Source organism: Mangifera indica, unplaced genomic scaffold (genome assembly GCF_011075055.1).
Source record: "Mangifera indica cultivar Alphonso unplaced genomic scaffold, CATAS_Mindica_2.1 Un_0035, whole genome shotgun sequence".
Taxonomy (NCBI): Eukaryota; Viridiplantae; Streptophyta; class Magnoliopsida; order Sapindales; family Anacardiaceae; genus Mangifera; species Mangifera indica.
The window spans coordinates 81,637-104,713 of record NW_025401127.1 but is presented as its reverse complement, the minus strand read 5'-3'; the positions used below and the strand labels follow the sequence as shown (position 1 = coordinate 104,713).

Sequence of the window (23,077 nt, the reverse complement as noted above, 5' to 3'; positions counted from 1 at the left end):
TCTATTGTTGTGATACAGTTTTGCCATGGATTGTAAGAATTAGTATGATCTATATTATGTTTTATGATATGTTAGTGTTGCATTGTTATACCTTGTATCCAGTGGAATTGATGATGATTATGTGATGTTGTATGTTGATAATAATACATGCATGAATGGCGAAAGGATGATGTGTTGATGTCGTGCGATGTAATATGAAGAAAAGATTGAATTGCATACATGCTAGATTGGTAGAAATACTTGTTATAATGCAGTGATTTGTTGAGAAATTTGTAGAGACCACATAGGGAGTGAAAACAGGTTGTTTTACGTATTTTAAATATCATGAATGAACGCCTATGGGATAAGGATGATCTAATCCGATTGATATAATATATAGTTACAATTATAATTATAGTTACAAATGATATTGTTTTCACCAAAAGTTAATATAGTCACATTAGTTGGATCCGAAGTGAGGGTAATTAATTAAAATAGGCAAAAAATTAAGCGTTTATACGTTTTTAGGCCACCCTAGACAAGTTTTACCAAAATAAGCAAACCATAATTTTTTTACCCTTTTTACCCTTATGTTGAAAAACCCAGTAAAAATATTTTTTCTGAGAATATGCGTCGGTTTACGACGGTTACGATGGTAGCTAGGGATTTTACAGTGAAACCCTAAATATATCGAATGTATATGGATGTTTTTGAATGTTTCGAACGCTTAAAATGATGTAGTTTCGATGTTAATGGATGCCTAGAAGTGTAGCCGTTGAGGGACAAAAGTGCAAACTGTGAACAGTGTCACGCAAACTGCGCAAATACTGTTTACATCGCGCAAACTGCTTGCAAAATCGCACAAAAAATACTGTTCACAGACTATAATATCTACTTTTGCGCGATGTAAACAATGATTGCGCGATGTGAACAGGTTTGCGCGGTGTAAACAGTGTTTGCGCGATTTACGCAGTTTGCGTAACACTGTAAATTTGCGCAGTTTGCGTGACTGTAAATTTGCGCGTTTTTGTCTCTCAACGGCTACACTTCTAGGCATTCATTAACATCGAAACTACGTCATTTTAAGTGATCGAAACATTCAAAAACATCTATATACATTCGACATATTTAGGGTTTCACTGTAAAATCTCTAGCTACCATCGTAACCGCCGTAAACCGACGCATATTCTCAGAAAAAATATTTTTACTGGGTTTTTCAACATAAGGGTAAAAAGGGTAAAAAAAATACGGTTTGCTTATTTTGGTAAAACTTTTTTAGGGTGGTCTAAAAACGTATAAACGCTTAAAATTTTGCTTATTTTAATTAATTACCCCCGAAGTGATCCTTAGTGATCGAATGGAACACGGTTGACGCTGAGAGATATGTTAAGTAGTCTAAAGGTTCTTGAGATACAGAATAAGTTATATGACCCATTGTCATTCTAGTGAGAGTTTAGAAATAGACTCCAGATGACTAAGTTATGATAAATCGAGTCAAATGTATTTTGAAAATTATGTAAATAGAGCAATAAAATCTCTTATTTACTGAGTGACTTTGTACTTACTTCTTAATTTAGATGCAAGTACAAGTGATTGTAATGACTACAAGATGAGCATTGATCAAAAAGCATAAATTCGACATGAGAGCAATTCAATCTTTAATTATGTATTATTCATGTCTATTTATGTAATGGAGATTTGAGACATTTTGTTATGTTCAACTACACACCATGTGTCACATTATGGATGATGATGTTTTCGGTTTTATATGACATTCTTTGTATGCTTTTGTAGCATTGTTTAATGAGGGTATTTAAATAATTTTACATATTAGTGATGTATGATATGAGTGGTTTTTACTTATTAAATGAATGCATATTTATTTAGTTTTAGTAAATACTTCTGGTTTAATATTAATTAGCTAACTAAAAAAGTTTATAACATTTTTTTTTTAAAAAATAATTGCATAGATAAGAGACTTTAATTAAAATAACAAAATTTTAAAGGGTTTATACAAAAATGATTAAAATTCCCATTTTTATACTCGCATAACTTTAAATTTAAGTTTGATGAAATTATTCCCATACATAAACTCAATTTTCAATAATTCTCCACATTTGGCAAAATCAATCTCCTAAGCTCTGATATAATTTTTGGCCAAAATCCGGGTACTTAGAGGCTGACATATTTGGAGGCAAAGGTTTACAGTGTATTTGAAAGTTTTATTCATTGTTCTTTGCCATTTTCATGCCTTTTGTCGCACTTTTTAACTCTTTATTCGAAATGTTTAAAGTGAATTGTTTTTGTTTTGATTTGTTTTAATATACACACCGGTATAATCTTAGTTATTAAAAACGTGAATTATTCACATTTAATTTGTGTTTTTATTTAATTCAAGTTTTAAACTCGTTGTTTTGAATTTTCGAACTCAAAAAATATTAAACGTATCTTTTTGTCATTTTATACATTTTTCCTTTTTTATAAAATATTAAAGTACGAAATTATCCTCTGCAAACCTAGTATTTGTCAAGATTTTACAAGACCTACGCAGTTTTTCCTGCAAGTTTCGTAGAAAATTACAAGAATATTTAGTTATTCTCAATATATTCATTTTCAAATTCTTTCATAATTTTCGAATTAATTATCGTCTGGGTAATAAATTGCATGCCCTAATTGTTGTGGGGACTAAACTAGAGCATCTAATCACCAAGTTAGCGACTAAGTTGCTCAGGAACGCATGGCTTTTGAAGGAGATGTGACAACGATACACTCTTATTTATTAATAAAATAATATTATTTATTTAATAATAAATAAAACAATATCGTTTTAATAATTTTTTTATATAATTAGAATAAAATCACAAACAAAATTTGAATTGATTTAAATCATCCATCTAGTTTATAAATTAAACTAAATTATATTTTTTTTAATCTGATTTTAGTTCGAGTTTAACTCAAATTTAACTTAAACAAATTTGAGTTAAGTTAAACTTAATCATACTAATTTTTGAATTTGAGTTAACTCAATTTGAATTGAACTTTAATACCAAATAAAAAAATAGTGGTTATATATAATTTTGCATGAACGCCTAATCAAATAGTCATATGATCTAATAGGAGAGAAATGTCACAGTAAAGGAGGTGAGGTCCACCGCATGCAATTATTTTTAGCAAGAAGACAATGTGGCGAAGGCGATGTGCTACTACGGCCTCTGTTTAATGGTGAAGAGAGAGGCGCCCACTAATCACATGTTAAGCGTTGTAGAATGAAAGCCCAAAATCAGAGACAATTGTTCCCAATCACGTGACCATTTAATGTCTCTATTTATTATCACTGTTGTAGGCCCGTCCTCCCTTTTCCCCCTGTCTCTTTCTCTTGACGGCCATGAAATACATATATTAAATATGTGTTTATTTATATATATAAAATAAATATAAATAATTTTATTAATAAATAATATTAGATATCAAAAGGGGTTGGGTTTGGGGTTGGATAAAAGCCCAATTGTCATTTGCTTAATCATAGGATTGGTGTTTAGATTGAAAAAGGAAAAACTAATATCATCTGTATAATTTTTATATATAAATAATAATATATTTTTATATAATTAAAAATTAAAAATAAAATAATATCAAATTATATAATAATATATCGTTATTTATATATAAAATTATATATATAATATTATTATTTTAGAAAATCATGTAGAATATAGAAATTGGGAATGTTTTTGTAATTAAAATATAAAAGGAAAAAAATCTTATAACAAGCATCTATTTAAGTACTAATAATTATATATAAATATATAATTAAATAATTTGAAATTAAATATAAAATTTTACATTATTTCCAGTCATTCCATTTTGTTAATAAAAATATTTACTTGTATCTTTTGATTAGTAAAAAACAAAAATACTCTATTTGAATCTTTATATTATTCTTCCTACTCTCACTAAAACCAATTATTTTTCCAAATCTTAACTACCTAATAATCTTAAAGCCCAGCAACGGGGGGGTTGTATGTGAGTCATGGCAGTATGGTGCCAGTCGTGATTGTGTTATTATAGTGATTCTTTACATTCATCATTTGTTTGTTTTTTCTTAATAACGAAGAATCTTATTCGAATTGGACTATTTTTTTAGAATAAAACCAATATACTGAATAAGACGAATCCTTTATCAAGAGTTTAATTTTAAAATATCATAAATAAAAGCTTGAATCTATACATTATTATACAGAAAGCCTTTTTTTTTGGTCAGTGAAACTACCACTTGGAGGCAATCATCTGCATTGTTAGTGTCATGAATAGAGGGGCAAAGTGAGTTTCACAATACAATGATGAGGAGAGAAGGGAGAGAGAGTGGGATGGTACCGGAAAAAAAAATATATTTGTATATATCATTATATAATTAAATATTATTTTTTAATTAAAATTATTCAATTATATGATGATATATATTAAATTTATATTTATTTGTATATTAAAAATAAATATACATAATTTTATTAAATTTTTTTTTAGCCTAATCTAATTACTTTTAATTATTTTTCGTAAAGTTAGCAGACAAAATTAGAAACTTTGGAAAGATTGAAAAGTGTCAACTTTGGATGAAAGCAGTGTTTCTGCTAAATATTGTTCTTTAAAAGATCGATGTCCTGCATTCAAGCCCTTTGTCAATTCCTAGGCATTAATGCTATCAAATAAATATGCCTTCATTTTCCTTTCCCTTTCAACAAATCCCTTCAACATATGCAAATAATAAGTAAAATTTATTTTTTCTATAAATAAAAATATTTTCATCCATATTCCTCACGACTCCAGTGGATCCATAGGCAATGCCATTCATCGTGTAACTTATTAAAATCTCATAATTAACAGAAATTTATGCATTGCTTTTTTCCCATTACAGCAATTCAGTAAAAATTTAAAATTAAGTGAAGTAAGGTGTTCTAATTAATCTCAATAAAATTTCTATATGAAATGTCTATGTAAGAGGAGTCTACGTAACTTAGTTCAAATCGTAAAATTAAACTAAATTATTAAAAATTATGAATTACTTTATAAAACAGTTTAGTTTGAATTGATGAATATTAGAAAAAAAATGATTTACAGTTTGGGTGGTAATTTGAGTATTTTCAAACTAAATTAAATTGTAAATCGTATTTTTTAAAATAAATATCTATAAAACCATATTTAATAGAGTTTTTTAATTAGATAATTACGGCGTGCAACATGGTTTTTATATTTAATTTATCATTTTTTTATATGTTTATTTTATTACATATGCCTTTTATTTCATTTTACATATTTATTTCATATTTTAGATACTTATAATTCAACTATTATTTATAAAGTATAAAATATTTGAAAGTGAATAATTTTTTATTAGTTTTAATCGTAATCCAAACAAGATTAACTCATATTTTTTTAGTTTGATTTGGTTTAAAATTTTTAAAATTATATTTAAAATTTAATTTTAAAATTTTTTTATATTATATCAAACTGAACTTTGTATGCCCCGAACGTACAAAGACAGATCTTTCATGTGAGGAAAGTTTGCCAATCTTATTCCTTCTGAATCCATGCAACTGTAGCGGCAAGACACCCAGTATGAAGCCGAGGGCCATTAGCCCTCCTGTGCCAAACCCAAAATTAAGTTACTCCAACACAAAGAAGGAAAAATTGTCATCGTAGGACCCATCAGAAAGATAGTTGAACATGGCCTTTCTTTCTTTTCATTCTATTCATGGCTTGACGCCAAGTATGTTAGAAAATATGAAAAAATGGGTGGTAAAAAATCTTGAAAAGGGTAATTTAACATTGAGGCTTGAAAATATTTTCCTTGTGATTCAATCTGCAGAGGAATCCCAACATCGGTAAGAGCCAAGGAAGGTTCATTTATGTCATCACCCAGCTTCAACAAAGAAGACATGTCAGCTGAATATCTCAACCAAAGCTCATAATTCTATTTCCTCCTACATTTTTTGCTTGAACAGTAAAGGCAGTATTATCTTACACTTCCTAAGCTAAAAGAGTGCTTGTCCCGTAAAAATGGTAAGGAAAATCTGCCTGCGGTTGTTATTTAGGTTGTCTCCATGATCATTCGAAGTTGTTAATTAGGTAAGGTAATCCAATCAATCACCATGACAACGACCAAATAATAATGTTTTCCTTAAAACATAAAGAATTCGGATTCTCAACAGAAGACCAAAACAAGAATGAAATAGTGGGCAGCTACCTTTTTTTTTAAAATCTCTTTAGAATATACATGAATTCTATTTATTAAGTCTAAGTTCACCCATGATGAATTGATCTGATAGGGTCTACTTTAACTGTCAATTGCATGGCATGAGAGAGTTATTGATAGTTGAACATCTATTTAAATGTCCAAACTACCTCTCTAAAATAAGAAATGTCATTTTATAAAAGAAATAGTTTTTTTTTCACTAGAACCATAAAACACAAAAGACACATAGAGATCATGTCTTTTAAAATGAATGCAGTAGGTGACAAATGGGATTATGAAAATGAGTCACGTCAACATCTCATATCATATTTAAATGGACTTTGTTGCAAACTTAAATCCGAATATGCTAATTTATGTTTACAGTATTCACATAATAACTTTTGGCATGCTTTAAATGTTTCCTACACTGTTTATGTAGGAGTTCTACATATCATAGTAGATTTACATGTCATAAAACTCTATTAAATGCTATGTTTAAAAAATATTCTACATTGATATCTCTCTATATTTATAGGATAAAATCAGTTAACTAATCTTCAATAATCTTATTTTATCACACCACGATCTGTTTCCTTTCAACACTCCTCCTCATGCAAGCCTAAGATATCTTCCTTAGACAACTTGTCAACTAAATGAGAGATTCTGAGCAAATTGGTAGTCATTACAAAGAGTGGAGCCGGAGAGGTTGATAGCGAGGACCAGTAGTAGATCAGGAAGAGGAAGACGTTGAAGCTCTTAACGTGGTAGAATTGAAGAATGCTCGATTTCTTTTTTATGATTTTTATACCGATTAAATGAAACATGCTACTTTTCGGAGTAACTTGGCCACCTCTTATGCTGATGTTCACTTCTTCATTTACGTGGCATTGCTGCTGTTGCCGTCCTTGAAAATAGTAGACGACGGTAGGCATATGTTCTGCCATGCCAACTAGAATTATGTATAAGAATTTTGATAATTCACGAGATGCAGAAAGCATCGAATTCCCAATTAAATATAATGGTTAATGGAGAATTCTACATTATTCTCATCCATCCAATACAAAAATAGAAGCATCAGCTTCATCAAGAAGCAGCCATCCTTAATTTTCTCCCGGAAGTGATGGGCTAAAAAGAGAGTCCTCCGTTTGTAAAGCGTATACAGAATCAATGATCATGAAGGAGAGTCAATCTTTTTCTTGTTTTTTTACTATTCAGCCCAGGCACGTCACTGGAAATCACATGATTGAAAATCACTGTAAACCTCTCTAAAATGAAAGCTGGGATCTAGCTAAACTTGGTTCCCACAGAAATAAAGGGTGTTTTCTTTTCTCCTGAGAGTTATTCCTGATCCTGAATGGAGCCACCAGCTGCATGCATGTGCAGGAGTAGCCGGTCTTCTTCATGTGATAGGTTGCTGGCTATTAGCTTGACGCTTCTAGCTGTGTTTTCACCTCTCTATATCAACCGAAGGGCGGCAAGCGACTTGGAACTCAAAGACCAACTCATCAATCTTGATTCCTGGTTGCCTCTTTTGCTTTTGCTTCTCATCTTGGCCATAGCCTCCCCCCTTTACCTGGACCAGACCTTTTCCAGGTTTGATCCTTACTGGATACACAGATTTGGGGGTTCTTCTGGTGGTATCATCATCATTCTTTTGGTTCTTGCTTTGGTTTTGAAGTGTAAAACTTCTATGATGAACTAAAAGGCCTGACTGCAATTTGTGTTCTGAAATTTTCATTACTTTGAGAGCCTAGAGATGGGTAAGTTATAAAATTGATGTAAGTTTCATATGAAATCTCTGTTTTCACTTCGAAACCACTCAAAATGTTTGCCACAGCTGGGAAGAAGAGTTTTCAACAGAATTGTTGTCCCCTGTCAATGGTTTCTTTCTGATAAATTTTTGAAATTTAAGGAAACAAAACTGAATAATACTCTCCCTGGCTAACTTCAGAACAACATCCTACATTATCACCACAATCAGCTCAGCAGCAATACAGAAAATCCAGTTAACTGATGGATCATCTATAAATATTCCTTGCTACGTTTCCCATCTAAAAACCATGAAAATAGTATCATTACATTATCTAGAAAATCAATAATTAAAGTTGAATGTTTCTGATACATTATCTTTGTAATACGGAAACTATTCAATATTCCATCCATCCCATGAAAGAGGTACAGTACAGGTATATCTTCAAAAGAATTTGGTGAGTTTGGGGTCTGACTGTATTTAAGAATTGGAAAGCTCTATCTTCAAAATTGCAGAATTTGAATTGATGAACAAATTATGGTGGTAATTTTGCATCTCAATGTTGAATGTGTCAAAAAATTTGACATTGGTTAATGAAAAATGAGTGAAGAGCTTTTCCTATATGGTGCGGAGGGAGGGGTGGCAAGTTGCAAAATGAAAAATGATCAAGAATTTGAAAGCTTTGAATTTCATTTATCAACTAAAGAAGTCAATGGGGAATAGCGCAATGGAGCCATCTGAGGTTCAAGGGCATCAAGATGTTCTAATAATGGTTTCAATTGCAATCCAACGATCTGCACCTTTGAGTTTGAATGACAATTCCAGAAAAAATCTGTAAACTGGAAAAAATAACCACAAAACATCCAAAAATAGCCAATCAGATGGGTTACCAATTCCAACTAGTATAGCAATAATGAGATATGACCATCCTGAATGATAAATGCTTGATGATGATATGCACAAAATGAACAGCAACAATCAAGATTTCATATACCATTATAAATCATGGAATACACCATATACCCTGGGATAAATTCTAAACAACCAAATGTAGGGTTTATGAGTGATTCCTAGATGTAGTCGCAAAATTGAAGATCAATGGATAAAGTATGCAAACTAAACAGTTAAATTAAGGAAAATGATTAAATTATAAGATGTGTTTAGAGCTTTCTACCGATGGTACAATTAGTAGTATCCAGCTATGCAAGCTACTCATACACCTTTCCCCTTAATTTTGAACAAGACCAGAAATCGTGTTAACAATTGGGCCACTTAGCAGTTGATTCCATGCCATGTTATACATGGATCAATGCCATTCATAGTAATAATCTCCAATTTACCCAGTCAAATGGATGGGAAACAGAAAATGTGGATTACATCTACTGCAGCTTTTACATATTAAGCAAATTTCATAAGGTGTTTTACAGTAATCACCACCACTTTTAACCACATAAAATTGTAATCTCATCAAATCTGATACTGCTATGCAAATCAACATATCTAAATAACACTCTCCAGATATGCTGGACTCATACATATCAATGTGGAGAAAACATCAACAATTCCTTAAATGGGACCAAGCAAGAAAAAAGAAAAAAAGAAAAAAAAGACTCTTTTATTGGACAAAAGAAAATTTGTTATGAACCATACTTCAAATGCTCCTCAGGTTTTCCTTACTTGGGTATTTCAACCAGAAACTCATACATTTCTTAGCATCAAGCTAGTGAAGAAAGAAACAGATGTCTAAACAACAATTCAGCATTTGTAGACGAAACTAAATGAAACTGGACTTGCATACCTGTGTACAGCCAAAGAGTTTAAGCAGCCTTAATGATGAGCAGCCGTCAACAATAAATCTGAGTGCCTCATCTGTTAATCTGCGGCACCAGGATAGGTCCAAACTCAGCAAATTTCTTGAACATTTGGCTAGTGACAAGGCAGTGTTCAGACCCACCTGTTATGAGTAGCTCATTAAACAAAAAATTAGAAGTACAACAGACTCCTCTTTTCTGGATTCATTTTGTTCAGCAAGATACGTCGTTTCTGTACTTCAGAATGGAATTGAAAAAAAAAAAAGCCAAAAACAATATCAGATAAAGTATGTTGATGTCTCACCTCCTTGATATGATTCAGTGAAAGTTCACTTAGTGAATCTCCAGTGACCTCCAAGAAGGCTGCAACAGCTTCGTCACTGCAATAATTAGAAATTCCAATAATTTCTTATACTAAGGTAGAAAACAGATTGAGTAATCCTGACAGCAATAAATTTTCAAGGAATCAAAAAACTTTGCCATATGCCAATATGATATAACTTCAAGTTCTAAGTTCTAACCATGCAAACAGAGAACATTGGAACTTAAAGAGTAGTAGTTGAAGTAAAATAATTGTATTAAATCAAGAATGCCTAGTTATTGTTTCATGTCAGCTACAAGATGGTGTTTTATACTCTAGCCCATCAAAGCCACATCTATTCAAGTCTTTTTCAGTAAAATCTTACTTCTAAGGCGCACTTTGTTTGGGGATCTACAAGAAACTGCCAAACCAAAAACATGATTTCCTGAAAAGTTACTTCCATTAATTGAAAAGCTATGAAATTTTCAGGGCTAAACTATATGTGAGGAAGAAATATAAGAAGAGAACAACATTGGAGACACAAGAGAGCAAGCTAGGAAGTTTAAATGTCAACCAGCTCTTGGAGACACATGGCAGCAAACTAGGAAAGCTAAATGTCAGCCAGTAGGAAAAAGGAAAGAGCAAACTGAAGAGTATAATTGTCAACCAACAGGAGAAGGAAAATCAGTTGACCACAACAACTTATTCAGTGGAACTACAGCATAAGAGCAGACCAGCAGGATGCAGAGTGCTGAAGTGGCAACCCGAGAATGGAAAGACAAAATGGAAAGGAGTGGAGGAGAAATATAGAGTTGGACGGGAAGAAACAAGGCAAGTAAGAAGAAAAGAATTAGGATGGGGAGAGACCAGCCTCTTGAATGCTGGGTTTGAGGAAAATTGTAGTTTGGCTTGCTACTCTTTTGTATTTTGCATTCTGTTTTGTTCTGTATCTAGTTTCAGTTTCTTTGTAGAAAGAATATTTCAAAGCTGAACTTTGTATTTATTTCCAGTAAAGTATTCAATTCAATCTGAAGTGTTTTATCTCTATCTCATATAATTTATGTTTATTTACAAAATTACAATCGACGAACTCCTAGACGAATTGATGGGCGCCAAAGTGTTTAGTAAATTGGATCTTAAATCCGGATACCATCAAATCTGGGTGAGAAAAGAAGACGTGGAGAAAACAGCCTTCTAGATGCATGAAGGACACTATGAATTTTTGGTCATACCCTTTGGATTATCCAATACTTCAACCACCTTCAGAGTTTAATGAATGAGATTTTTAGGCTGTACTTGAGGAAATTCGTGTTAGTATTTTTTTACGATATTTTGATTTATAGTAGAGGGCTCATAGATCACTTGTGGCATCTTAAAGTGGTGTTGGGATTGCTCTGAGACAATCAACTAATAGTGAACTGCAAGAAATGTTCCTTTGGACAAGCGAAAATAGAATATTTAAGACACATTATATTTAGAGGGGGAGTTGAAGCTGACCCCAAGAAAATAAAAGATATGGAAAAATGGCCAATGCTGAGGGATATCAGGGATCTCAGAGTTTCTCGGGCTAACAAGGTATTACAAAAAATTCATACAAGGATATGGCAAGATAGTAGAGTTGCTGACCAACTTGCTAAAGAAAAACTTAATTTAGTGGAACCGAGAAGCACAACAACCATTTGAGATGTTGAAGACAGTCATGGTTATTGTTCTCGTATTAGCCATGCAAGATTTTATGAAAGAATTTGCAAAGGAAACAGATGCTTCAAGCACTAGGTTGTGAGCAGTTCTTATGTAAAAGGGAACACCAGTAGCATTTTTGAGTAAGACACTTTCGCCATGAAACCGAATCAAATTTGTTTATAAGAGGGAGCTAATGGTGATTGTATTAGCTTTCCAAAAGTGGCGTTATTACCTTTTAGGGAGACATTTTAAGGTTCATACAAACCAAAAGAGTTTGAAATTTTTAATTGAACAGAAAATATTGAATCATGATCGACAGAAATGGATTGTCAAAATATTGGGGTATGATTTCAAGATAGTTGATTGGTTGGGGTGTGAGAATAAGGTAGCAGATATTCTATTGCGTAAGCTAGATTTTTTGAAGGAAATACAAGCGTACTCAGTAACACAAATGGTGGGAAGAGAAGGGATCCAAGAGAAGATAGAAGGGAGTGAGAAATTATAAAAAATTATCTAAGACTTGTTATGTAATCCCATTGCACATAAAGGCTACTCACTAAGAGGTAGTACTTTGCTTTACAATAGAAGGTTAGTCATCCCAAAAAACTCCTGTTTCATTCCTTCTCTCTTAGCTAATTTCATGCATTTACTTTTGGAGGGGCATACTAGATTTTACCGCACATACAAGAGGGTGACAACAACCTTGTACTAGGAAGGTATGAACGGAGACATAAAAAAATGCATCGTCGAGCGTAATGTTTGCCAATGAATGAAGTATGAAGTAGCGTCATCAACGGGTCTATTACAACCACTACCAATTCCATAGCGAATACAGGAAGACTTATCCATGAATTTCATTTTGGGACTACCTAAGGTGAGGGGAGTTGATACTATATTGGTGGTGATTGATTGGCTTTCAAAATACAAACACTTCATCACGATATGACATCTATTCACAGCCGAGGATGTCACTGAAATTTTCATTAAGGAGATTGTTCGACTTTTATGGGTTTCCTCATATGATTGTAATCGACAAAAACAATATATTTGTAAGAATTTTCTGGAAAGAACTATTCAAGGTTGTTGGCACCTTCCTCAAATTTAGTCCAACGTGTCATCCATAGATGAACAGATAAACTAAATTTGTAAACCGAAGCCTAGAGACTTATCTTTGCTGTTTTTGTACCTCACAACCAAAAGCATGACCAAAGTGGTTAGCATGGACAGAGTATTGGTATAATAACTCCTTCCATAGTTTGGTGGGAATAAGACTATTTAAAGCAGTGTATGGAAAAGACCCACCACCACTTTTGAGATAGGTTCAAGAAGAATTTAGGGTAAAAAAAGTAAATCAGATTATACAAGAGAAATTCGGTATTGGATGAGCTTAAGACAAATTTACATAGAACCGAGGATAAAAAGTTGGTAGATAAGAGCCGTAGAGAAATTGAATTTTCAATAGGGGAACATGTTTTCCTCAAGCTCCGGCCTTATCGTTTTCGTTCATTGGTAGCTTGTCTGAACGAAAAACTCATTCCTCAATTCTATGGCCTATATGAGATTATTAAAAAAATGGGACAAGAGGCGTACAAACTAAGGCTACCTGATTCAGCGAAAATCTATCCAGTAATTCATATATCGTAGCTTAAAAAACACTTGGGTTCAACTATGCAGAGTCAACCTTTGAAGGATTAACAGATGATGGGGAATTGATAGTATAACCTGAGAGGGTAATGCAGCCTAGATACTCCCCTCAACGGGATTTGAAACTTTTAATTAAGTGGAAGTAGTTACCAAACTTTGAATGTTCTTGGGAGCTATATGAAAACATTATCCGACTCTTCCCTCAATTGCACCTTGAGGACAAAGTGCGTCTGGAGTAACATTGGAGAAACATGGCAGCAAACTAGGAAGCTTAAATGTCAACCAGCTCGTAGAGACACATGACAGCAAACCAGGAAAGCTGAATGTTAGCTAGCACGAAAAAGGAAAGACTGGCGAGTATAATTGTCAACCAACAAGAGAAAGGAAATTCAACTGACCACAACAGTTTATTCAAAGGAACTACAGCAAAAAAGCAGACCAGCAAGATGCAAAGTGCTAAAGTGGCAGCCCAGGAATGGAAAGACAATGGAAAGAAGTGGAGAAGAAATATAGACCTAGAGGAGAAGAAAGAAGACAAGGAAGAATATAAGAATTAGGACGGGGAGAGACCACCTTCTCGAATTTTGGGTTTGAGGATAACTATATTTTGGCTTACTATTCTTTTGTATTTTGTATTCTGTTCTGTTCTGTATTCAGTTTCAGTTTATTTGTAACAAGAATATTTGAAAGCTGAACTTTGTATTTATTTACAGTAACATATTCAATACAATCTGAAGTGTTTCATCTTTGTCTCATATAATTTTTGTTTACTTAAAAATTACAAGTTTGAGTTTGTTTGGGGCCTTACGGTTGAATATACACTGACGTGTAAGCCAAAAGGCAGAGTGGCTTGAATTCATCTTCTGCACAGTAACTTCGGCAACTCCAGGTTTGTATCAGAAACATGATATTCTATTATGCGGATTATAAATAACATAATACTTAGAAACACAAAAGATAAAGAAGGATGATGGTTTTTATTTAAATGTTTTAAAACACCAACCTCAATCTTGAGGGTTTACTATAAATGGCATGAGAGAGAGTAAAGGATCATCACACTAGGGAACCACAACTCAAATTGGCAAATTTTTAAATCATTGGAAGGGACACATGGCTTAAGAAGGAGAAAGATTTAGATATACAAATGAGATACAAATGGGAAATGAGGGAAGAGAAATGGAGGATATTGTTTTGGGTATTGGGTAGTGGTTGGCTAAAAAGGTAGGTCTTTGACTCCTTGAATTGCTAGAACTATCTAATTTCCATTTTTAGTCTATCTTTCATGTAATCTTGGTTGTAGGAGTGAGTGGGTACAAGTTTTAATCTACAGAGTTTATAAATAAAAACCAATATATCAGTAATAGTTGCTTTGTGTTGGTTGTTTGATGTGTTTTATTAAATTCTGTAATAGGGATTTATTAAATGATATCAGAGCAACATTTTTAGGATAGGTTTAGACATGGAAAAATTGGAATCAAGAATGGGAAACACTAAAATGAAATTGCCATCACAACAAAAAAATAAGGGAGATTTTGAAGGATGATATTTGGGTTGCTGAAAAATTGGATCTCCCTTTTGTGAATAAATTGCATGAACATTTGGAAAAACTTGAGCCACCAGCAATGATCCAAAAAGAGAAGTCGATAGACTCTGATACCATATCTAAACTGTTGGAAATAAAAAATGATAAATTTGAAAGTTTTGACAGAAAATTGGCCAAAATCAAAGAAATCCAATTGTCGAAATGTAATCCATCACCTCAGATGATGGAGGCAACAAAAACAATGACTTTTAAGAATAATCTTTGTTTTAATTCTCGAAATTGGTTGTTGCAAAAGACGGTATCAAGGAGAATGAAGTGGGTTAAGTTTCAAGTTGAGTTTACATTTGATGGGGGAGGAAGTCACCCTGACAAATTTGCTAGCCAAGAATTTGATGTCAGTGTCAACCACAATGCACAATCAACAGGTTGGATGAGACGAGTCAATGAAGTGGCAAGGAAGTAGGTTTAAACAATTATCAGTATAAAGTGAAGTTAGAGTGGGAATTGTGTTTCAAGTGTGATGAAAAATTCACCTGCGGTCGCAAGTGTAAAAATCGACAACTTCGGGTTCTATTCTGTACTAAGGAGAAAAAGGATGAAATTGAGATTGAACTACAATTTTGGACACATCACTTGAAGATTTGTTCAAGAGATATACGATAGTCGTATTAAATATGGATGATAACAAAGGGGAAATATCATTGCGACACAATGTCAAGCCGTTCTTGATATGAAATTCACATGTCATTTCATGCAAACAATACGATATTCATAAGTGATCTGAACCATTTGCTTATCATCGTGCACAGACATTCTGAGGCTAACGACAAAGTATCCCTCACTTTGTGTAAATACATTAAAGAGGTTGAAAAACCTAGTGAAGACAAATCAACCAAAATATGTATAACTTGGTTTTGGTGAAGGTTGCATCGAAATCAATTGATTCTCAAGATCCAATTCAAAGTTTGGATGAGGAAATTTGTCGTACAAAACTCCATGAACCTGTTGTTTTGGGTGAGGTAAAGATAGAAAATCAAAACCAAGCTATGAGCATGGCCCAAATAATTGAGCACTAGATCATTTGTTTGGATCATATAAGGGCCCAAAGAGGCTCTAAAAAAAATTTAGGCTAGAAAGCCCAGTCCAACACAAGTAATTCAGTTTACTTTAATGTTAAATGGGGTGGCCCAAGTGAAGAGAATGGAAAGTGGGGTAACCCAAATAAATAAGTAGCATATCAGGTGGGTAAGTTAGTAACAAATGGTTTGGCCCAAAACCCAAGCCTTGACCTGAGAATTAAGATAGGTTTTCAAAATTCAATTAAGTTGATTCCTTCGGGTGATTCCAATCAGTAATTGAGTAAAAGTCTTTCAACAAGCACTCTGCACACCTACGAAAATAAATCGTCAGCGGGTACTTTTTGATCGGTGTCTTTAATATCTTTGAACTACAATGGAGTTGATGATAGTACAATTTAAGGAAGGGGAAATGGATTTCAACAGCTTTTGGATGTGAAATATCGATCAACACCAAAATGAGACCTCTGCTTTAGGTGTGACGAAAGGTTAACTCGTGGCCACCATTAAAATAATCCTCAACTGAGAATCCTTTTGGGTTGTCTAAAAAAAGAAGGTGGCAATGAGGTTGTTGATCCACAAGGTACAAAATCAACATCATTACAGGGTACACATGTCAAACTCCCTTTTCATCCAGTTATGAGATTCAATTCTTACAAAACTCTCAAATTAATGGGTGATATTAAAAGACGGAAGGTGGTTGATTTGGTGGATAGCGAGGTAACACACAATTTAATATAAATCAGATATTTAATCCCAACAACCTATTAATGTTGATTATCATTTGTTAATAACTGTTATTGAGTCAAAATGGGAAAATCCCGAGTGCACTAATGGAGGAAAGTTGATTGTATTGCTTGAAATTAGAGCTGAATTCGAGCCGAGCCGAGCCGAGCTTGGCTTGCTTGAGCTCGAGCTCGGCTCGGTTCATATATGGGCGGCTCGAGCTCGGCTAAAGCCGGCTCGTTTCGGGCTCCAGTTCGGTTCGGCTTGTTTTTCGTTATCAAAACGATATCGTTCTTAATATATATTGGTCAAAACGACATCGTTTTGTATAAAAAAATTTTTAAAAAAAATCTACCAAGCCAGCTCGAGCTTGGCTCCAGCTCGGCCAAGCCTGGCTCGTTTCGGGCTCGACTGAGCCGAGCTCGAGTTGGCTCAGCTCGAGTCCAACCCTACTTGAAATGATGACAACTTTAATTGGAGAGGTAGATATTCAAGGAAATTCAAGATTAGGGATAAAAAGGCTTACTGGGCTTATTCTAATGAGATGAACAAATGGAGATGCATTGACCTAGTTGATGAGCTTATGTTTTTTTTTGGGAAATTGAGGATCAACACTCATTTTTTTAAGCTTTTTGTGAGGTTAAAATTGATGTCGCTTTCTATTATATCACCGTGGATAAGAATGTTTGAGACAAAAATTTTAGGCTTCTTGATTATATGGTCCTTGGCAAATACTGTTGTGGCATTTATATTTGTGGTTGATACTTGCATTGCTATTGTTGATTCTAGGAGGACGAGAAAAGAGATAGTTAAAGAAGATTGTTATTTGTTATTGACAATGATAATTGAGGTTATTCAATTTGAATGTATAAAGGTTATGCTTTATGGATCAATTTCAAGGTGGGCTTGGCTCATGTGTTCGGGCAATCTTTTGCTATGATACTACAATCAACTATGGAGGTTAACCTTTTGGTGGCCTGGCTAATATCCGTGAACATTGTCATGATATTTAATATGATTACCCTTAGCACTAAAAGGTCCACCAACTTCCAACTAATGGTGCAGTTTTATGGCTCCCTTGAGATTAGTGAATGTAAGGGGAAGCATTGGTTAAGACCCTTTGGTCAAAGTCAACCACTTCCCTATGGGGTATTCGAGAACTTGGAGCTTATGTTATTATGAAGAGTGTCCTAGAAACTCACACGAAATACATTGGAGTGGTTGATTAAATGGGTTGGATTACTAGACCATGAGAATATTCAGAGGGTGTTGAAATCATCAAACAACAATTTTCCAACCTTCAGCTTGAGAATGAGACGAAACTTCATAGGGTGAGCAATGGTAGAACACCAACCTTAGCCTTAAGGGTTAACCATAAGTAGCATAAGAGAGAGTAGAAGATCATCACACCAAAGGACCATAACTCAAATTGGAAAATTCTTCAATCATGGGAAGGGACACGTGGCTCAAGAAGGATAAAGATTTGGTTATGCAAATGATATAAAGATGGGAAATAAGGGAAGAGAAAGGGAGAAAATTGTTTTGGATATTGGGCAGCCGTTGGCTAAAAGAGGAGGTTTTCAGCTCCTTGAATTGCCAAAACTATCCAATTTCCATTTTAGGTTAGTCTGTCATGAAATCCTAGTTGTCGTCGTAAGTGGTTACAAGTTGTAATCCTACTGAGTTTATAAATAAAACCAGTATATTCAATAATACTTGCTTTGTGTTGGCGGTTTGCTGGGTTGTTTGTTGTGTTTTACTGAATTCTGCACATTGGGATTTATCAAAATGCAACTACCAAAGAGATTCTTAAAGGTCGCTGGTGTATTTCTAAATTTTTCAAATTGTCACATGGTATACTTTTCATAAGTTGTAATCCATCCAGACGATTCTCCTTGCTGTAACCAAGTCACAAATAAGTCTATTCCATTACCTCTAATGCAAGTGCAAAAGACAGATACTGCCACAGTCAAAGAAAATTCTGTGTTGTTAAATGCTATCTACCATTTAGTGAACTGGTATGCAGTAATTGGATAACTAGGGTAAAAATGACATGATATATTCAATTAACTCATGCTAATGCATATGTAAACAGAAAATAAATATAATATGCATGAAAGGAAACCTGAAACTGTTACGGTGAAGTTTAAGGCAGTGAATTGATTGGCAACCATCAGCAAGATGTTGCAATGTTGAATTTGTTAGCTTATGTAAATCAGAAAGATCTAGGGCACATAATCTTGAACAGTTTTGTCCCACAGCTTTAAAAGCTATATCAGTCAATTCCCTGCATCCGGGGAAAAAAAAAAATCCTTGATCAGAAACTGATAGATACACATATAATTTAATGTTGCAATGAACATAGTTAAGTAAGCAGGACTCACACACATTCAGCGAAAACAAGCTCTTTCATATTTACGCCATACCCTTTGACTATCTCAATAACAAAATCATCACAAACAGACTTAATACTTGCCAGCGACAACACTTCAAGATATCTCAGTTTCTTTAAGGCAGGCAATATAACCATGGCATCAATGTCTTGACAGTAATCTATATACAGCTCTCTCAAAGTAGATTTAAGACAGCTAACCAGAGCAGTGATGCCAGAAGATGTGAGAAGAGGGCAGTGGCTTAGATTTACAGATTGGAGTGCAGGGGCAGATTCAACAAGTGCAGTTAGCCCGATATCTGTCAAACGGAGAGCGCCACTCAGAGATATGGTAGCCAAGGCAGGAAGGCTATGGGATGACTTGGCTAAGGTGTTGCACAATACAATATTGGACAGAGACTGTCCACTAAGATCAAGTTGTAATACCTGCCTCCAGAACCAAAAGAACATCACATTTTAATTGACATCTAGGTTTTACAAATTAAGATGAAAGAACTTAAGATGAGCTAAGATTTGAAGCATAAAAGCATCAGCCATCAGGTGCCCAAAAGAATATCTCTTAGTAAATGATAAGGATAGTGATGGATGATGATGGTGCTCAATTCAGTTTATATGATATAAAGTCTGTAAATCAGTTCATACACCATCCCTTCAATTCTTAACCATATGAAAAAGTTTATTCTTATTTTATTTTTCATTTGACATGATAAATTTATGATATTTATTTTGGAATACTTTCATAAGTGGTTGTAGATTTTGATTTCTACTTTTAACAGAACTTATTCCAAAACAAAAAGATGAAATCCAAGTTCTAAATCTTCAAATGAATTTGTGAGCAATAATTGCACTAGTTCTCTTCTTGATTTTAAACTTTCGCGAGGCCAAGTTTATTGAAACATGCGCCTTGGACACAGAGCTTATTGCCTACATGAACAATTTGAGATGATACATTAATCTTCTACATAATATTTTAATAATTCAAACTTTGATATCAACAAAGCTAGTGATTCAAGACATAAAAGAAAGATAATGAATTCTTAATAATGGCGAAAGCAGTAAGGAAAGATTAACTTACAGTCAAGTATTGAGTGTTACAAGAACCCAAGATTTTGGTGAAATTATCTTCTTCCAGCCTCGCACAGTTTTTCACACGTATCTCAGTGGGAGACCCTCTGGCAAGAAGCTCAAAAAAGGAAGCATCCATTTTCCTTGTATCACAAATCATCCTACTAAGCTTATGCCTCAAGAAATTTGGAACATGTTCAAGTGACACCATTGCCTCAGAATTCTTCGCAAGAACATTCAAACTAAGCTCCAACAATGAAGGAACACCTCGCTTCACAACACCACTTCCAGTAACCTTTGAAGGCACCCACTTGAAGCTTCCATCTTCAGATTTCTTTGGGCCACTTGAACTTGAATTCCTCTTCTTGATCATCATCATTGCTACACAAAAAGGACTATCCAAATCTTGAAATTCATCGTCAGCTTCCTTTACCGCCACGTTGGTCTCTTCCGGATGAGACTTTCTCCTATGAAACTCCTCATCAGGACGCGCAAGACTCCGCGCATGGTATTTTGCAATTTCATGATACTTTTTCCTTTCTTCTCTTTTTATCACCTCCTCGCTCAAATCCAACAAAAAATTTACCGCCTTAACACTTTCTTGTTCACTATCAGTACCTAAAGGTTCAGCTTCTGCTTCATAGAAATTCTTCTCCACCACAGGCCCCGTATTCTTTAACGCTGATTGAACCTCACTTAGTGGCCAAATATTGTTTAAATTTCTCTCCTCACTTTCTCCTCTAACTGGTTTCTGACCCAATTCAAGACTTAGGTTGTCATCAGAATCGTCAATGACTATTAACGGCACAGTCTCATCAATTTTAGCCTTTCCCTTCTCTTTAGTCGAATATCTCCTCCTTTTACTTTGAGAACCATCTGGGTTGTCCTCCACTCTTCTTATATCACTGTAAACAGACTGGTTTACTTCCGTTTGTTTCTCCAGATAATTATCCCCAAACTGAAACCCTAGTTCACTGTCACACCCATCTGGCTGCCTATTCAAATCCAGATTCAATTTCCCTTGCCCTTTTCCAAAACAATTTAAATCCATTTTTTTATTCCGATTATTATTCTCCTGGTTCATTTCGTTTGAAGAATAAAATCTCTACCGGTGCTTCAAAATTACACCCGATTCCAATTCTTCACCTAATCAAAAACCAGTCATCACAATCTCACACTTAAGGTGTGCTCATACCTCCCGCTAAAATTAACAGAAAATTTTTTGAGCTGTGTGCCTTGATCAAAAAATAAAGAGAAAACTACATGAGCTAGAGCTAATAATTATGAATACTCTATCCTTCTTAATTTTACGATCAAAGGTCGGAAAGAAATAATTGTGATTTGTCTTTTGATCCTAACCGTTAGATAATAAAGCCATCCAACGGATGTGGTTGAATGGTAGAATGAATCCTGTGGTTGGTGTTTAAGTGATGCTTATCAGGTAGATTTTGGAAGTGCGGATGTGACGGGGTCTCTCATTCTCGAAGTTGTGCGTTACGGTAAGTTAAAAAGGCTGGAATCCAACATTTTTATTTAAAAATTTTAATATTTTATTTTTTTAAGTAACTTGTATTATTGGCTCACGTATTAATGATTTTAACATCATATGATAAAGTAATACAATACACATTTCAGGAACTTTTTATAAGATTAAGACACTAGGCTATCAATAATAGTGTTCAAAATTATTCAATAATCAAATAATCAAATCATACTGATCTCAGAACTAAAAATCGATCAAAAAATAGATTATTTGAAAAAAAATTTGAATAACAATTCAAAAATATAAAAAAAATCAAATTTTCAGTTCGATTATAAATTTATTTAAAATTTTAAAATCAACTAACAAAACTGAACTGATGTAAAAAAATTGAATACAAAATTAATAAAGTGTTGAAATACTTTAAAAAAATTGAGATATCCTTTTAAAATCGGTTAACCAAAAATTTGATTTGGTTAATTAGAATTTTTAGTTCGATTCAAAATCAACTCATTTTTAAATTTGTTTGTTTTTGATTTATAATTTTTTTTAAACTAAAAATTTGATTTAGTTAAAATATTGTCAAACTAGTTTAGTTAATTAGTTTTGAATATCTTTAGTTAACAATACTAATACCCCTAAATTAATATGTTACGATTGAGCCGAATTCGAAGATCGAAACAGTGTGATTTGGGTTAGGGTTTTCTTTAAGATACTAAAATGCAACCTTAAAACAACTTAAAATTTAAGCATACCGGTTTAGGTTCACTCTACAATCCAAAAAGACCTGATGTGCTTATTATTATAATTTTGAGATTCTTAATAAAGATTAGACATAAAAATAAATTATATTGAAAAATAAAATAATAATATGACATGTAATATAAATTTAGTAAGTGAATAAGCCTCGCACCTTAGAGTTGAAAAGAAATGTCAGCCGCTGTGGCGTGTGGAGTCAAAATCCATTGATATAAATATGATATGCCCACTGTCAACCTAAAATCAAGAGGAAGATGGTGAAGAAAAAGAAGGGAGTAAAAAGGTGCAAAAAGTAATTGAAAAGTTTTCATCTACCACACCAGTAAGGCAATAATAATAGCCTTTATTTACTTTCTATATTTTCAAGAAGGATTTTTTTAGTGTGTTGATGCTCTTAACTGAACAACATGTAATTGGACACGTGTCACATGATAATCGGTGGCTTTTTCGTTTAACCGTTTCATTTAGAGAAATTTTTTTTAAAAAAACTTACCTTTTTTTGGTCTAGCTTATAGAGGTATAATCCGTAAAATTACGACTCTTGCTAGATCCATAGGTTATGCAAACCATACTTGCATTAAAATCTAGAAATTTGGATTCATTGGTGTTTGAACATGTGACATGACCGTCCATGATCTG

The 23,077-nt window shown here is 33.6% G+C and overlaps 2 protein-coding genes across 2 annotated transcripts; one reads left to right on the top strand and one right to left on the bottom strand.

Annotated features, from left to right (window-relative positions):
• Positions 1–7,562: 7,562 nt before the first annotated feature.
• On the top strand, positions 7,563–7,910 carry LOC123206421. The gene has a single exon (XM_044623611.1). It carries the CDS (start codon positions 7,563–7,565, stop codon positions 7,908–7,910), a length of 348 nt encoding a protein of 115 aa, XP_044479546.1.
• Positions 7,911–8,209: 299 nt separating this feature from the next.
• On the bottom strand, positions 8,210–21,493 carry LOC123206423. The gene is made up of 6 exons (XM_044623613.1): positions 20,210–21,493; positions 19,127–19,560; positions 18,868–19,029; positions 10,074–10,149; positions 9,757–9,912; positions 8,210–8,797 (listed from the first exon to the last, which is right to left on the bottom strand). Exons 1-6 carry the CDS (start codon positions 21,281–21,283, stop codon positions 8,648–8,650), a joined length of 2,052 nt encoding a protein of 683 aa, XP_044479548.1. The 5' UTR covers positions 21,284–21,493; the 3' UTR covers positions 8,210–8,647.
• Between the last annotated feature and the right edge of the window lie 1,584 nt (positions 21,494–23,077).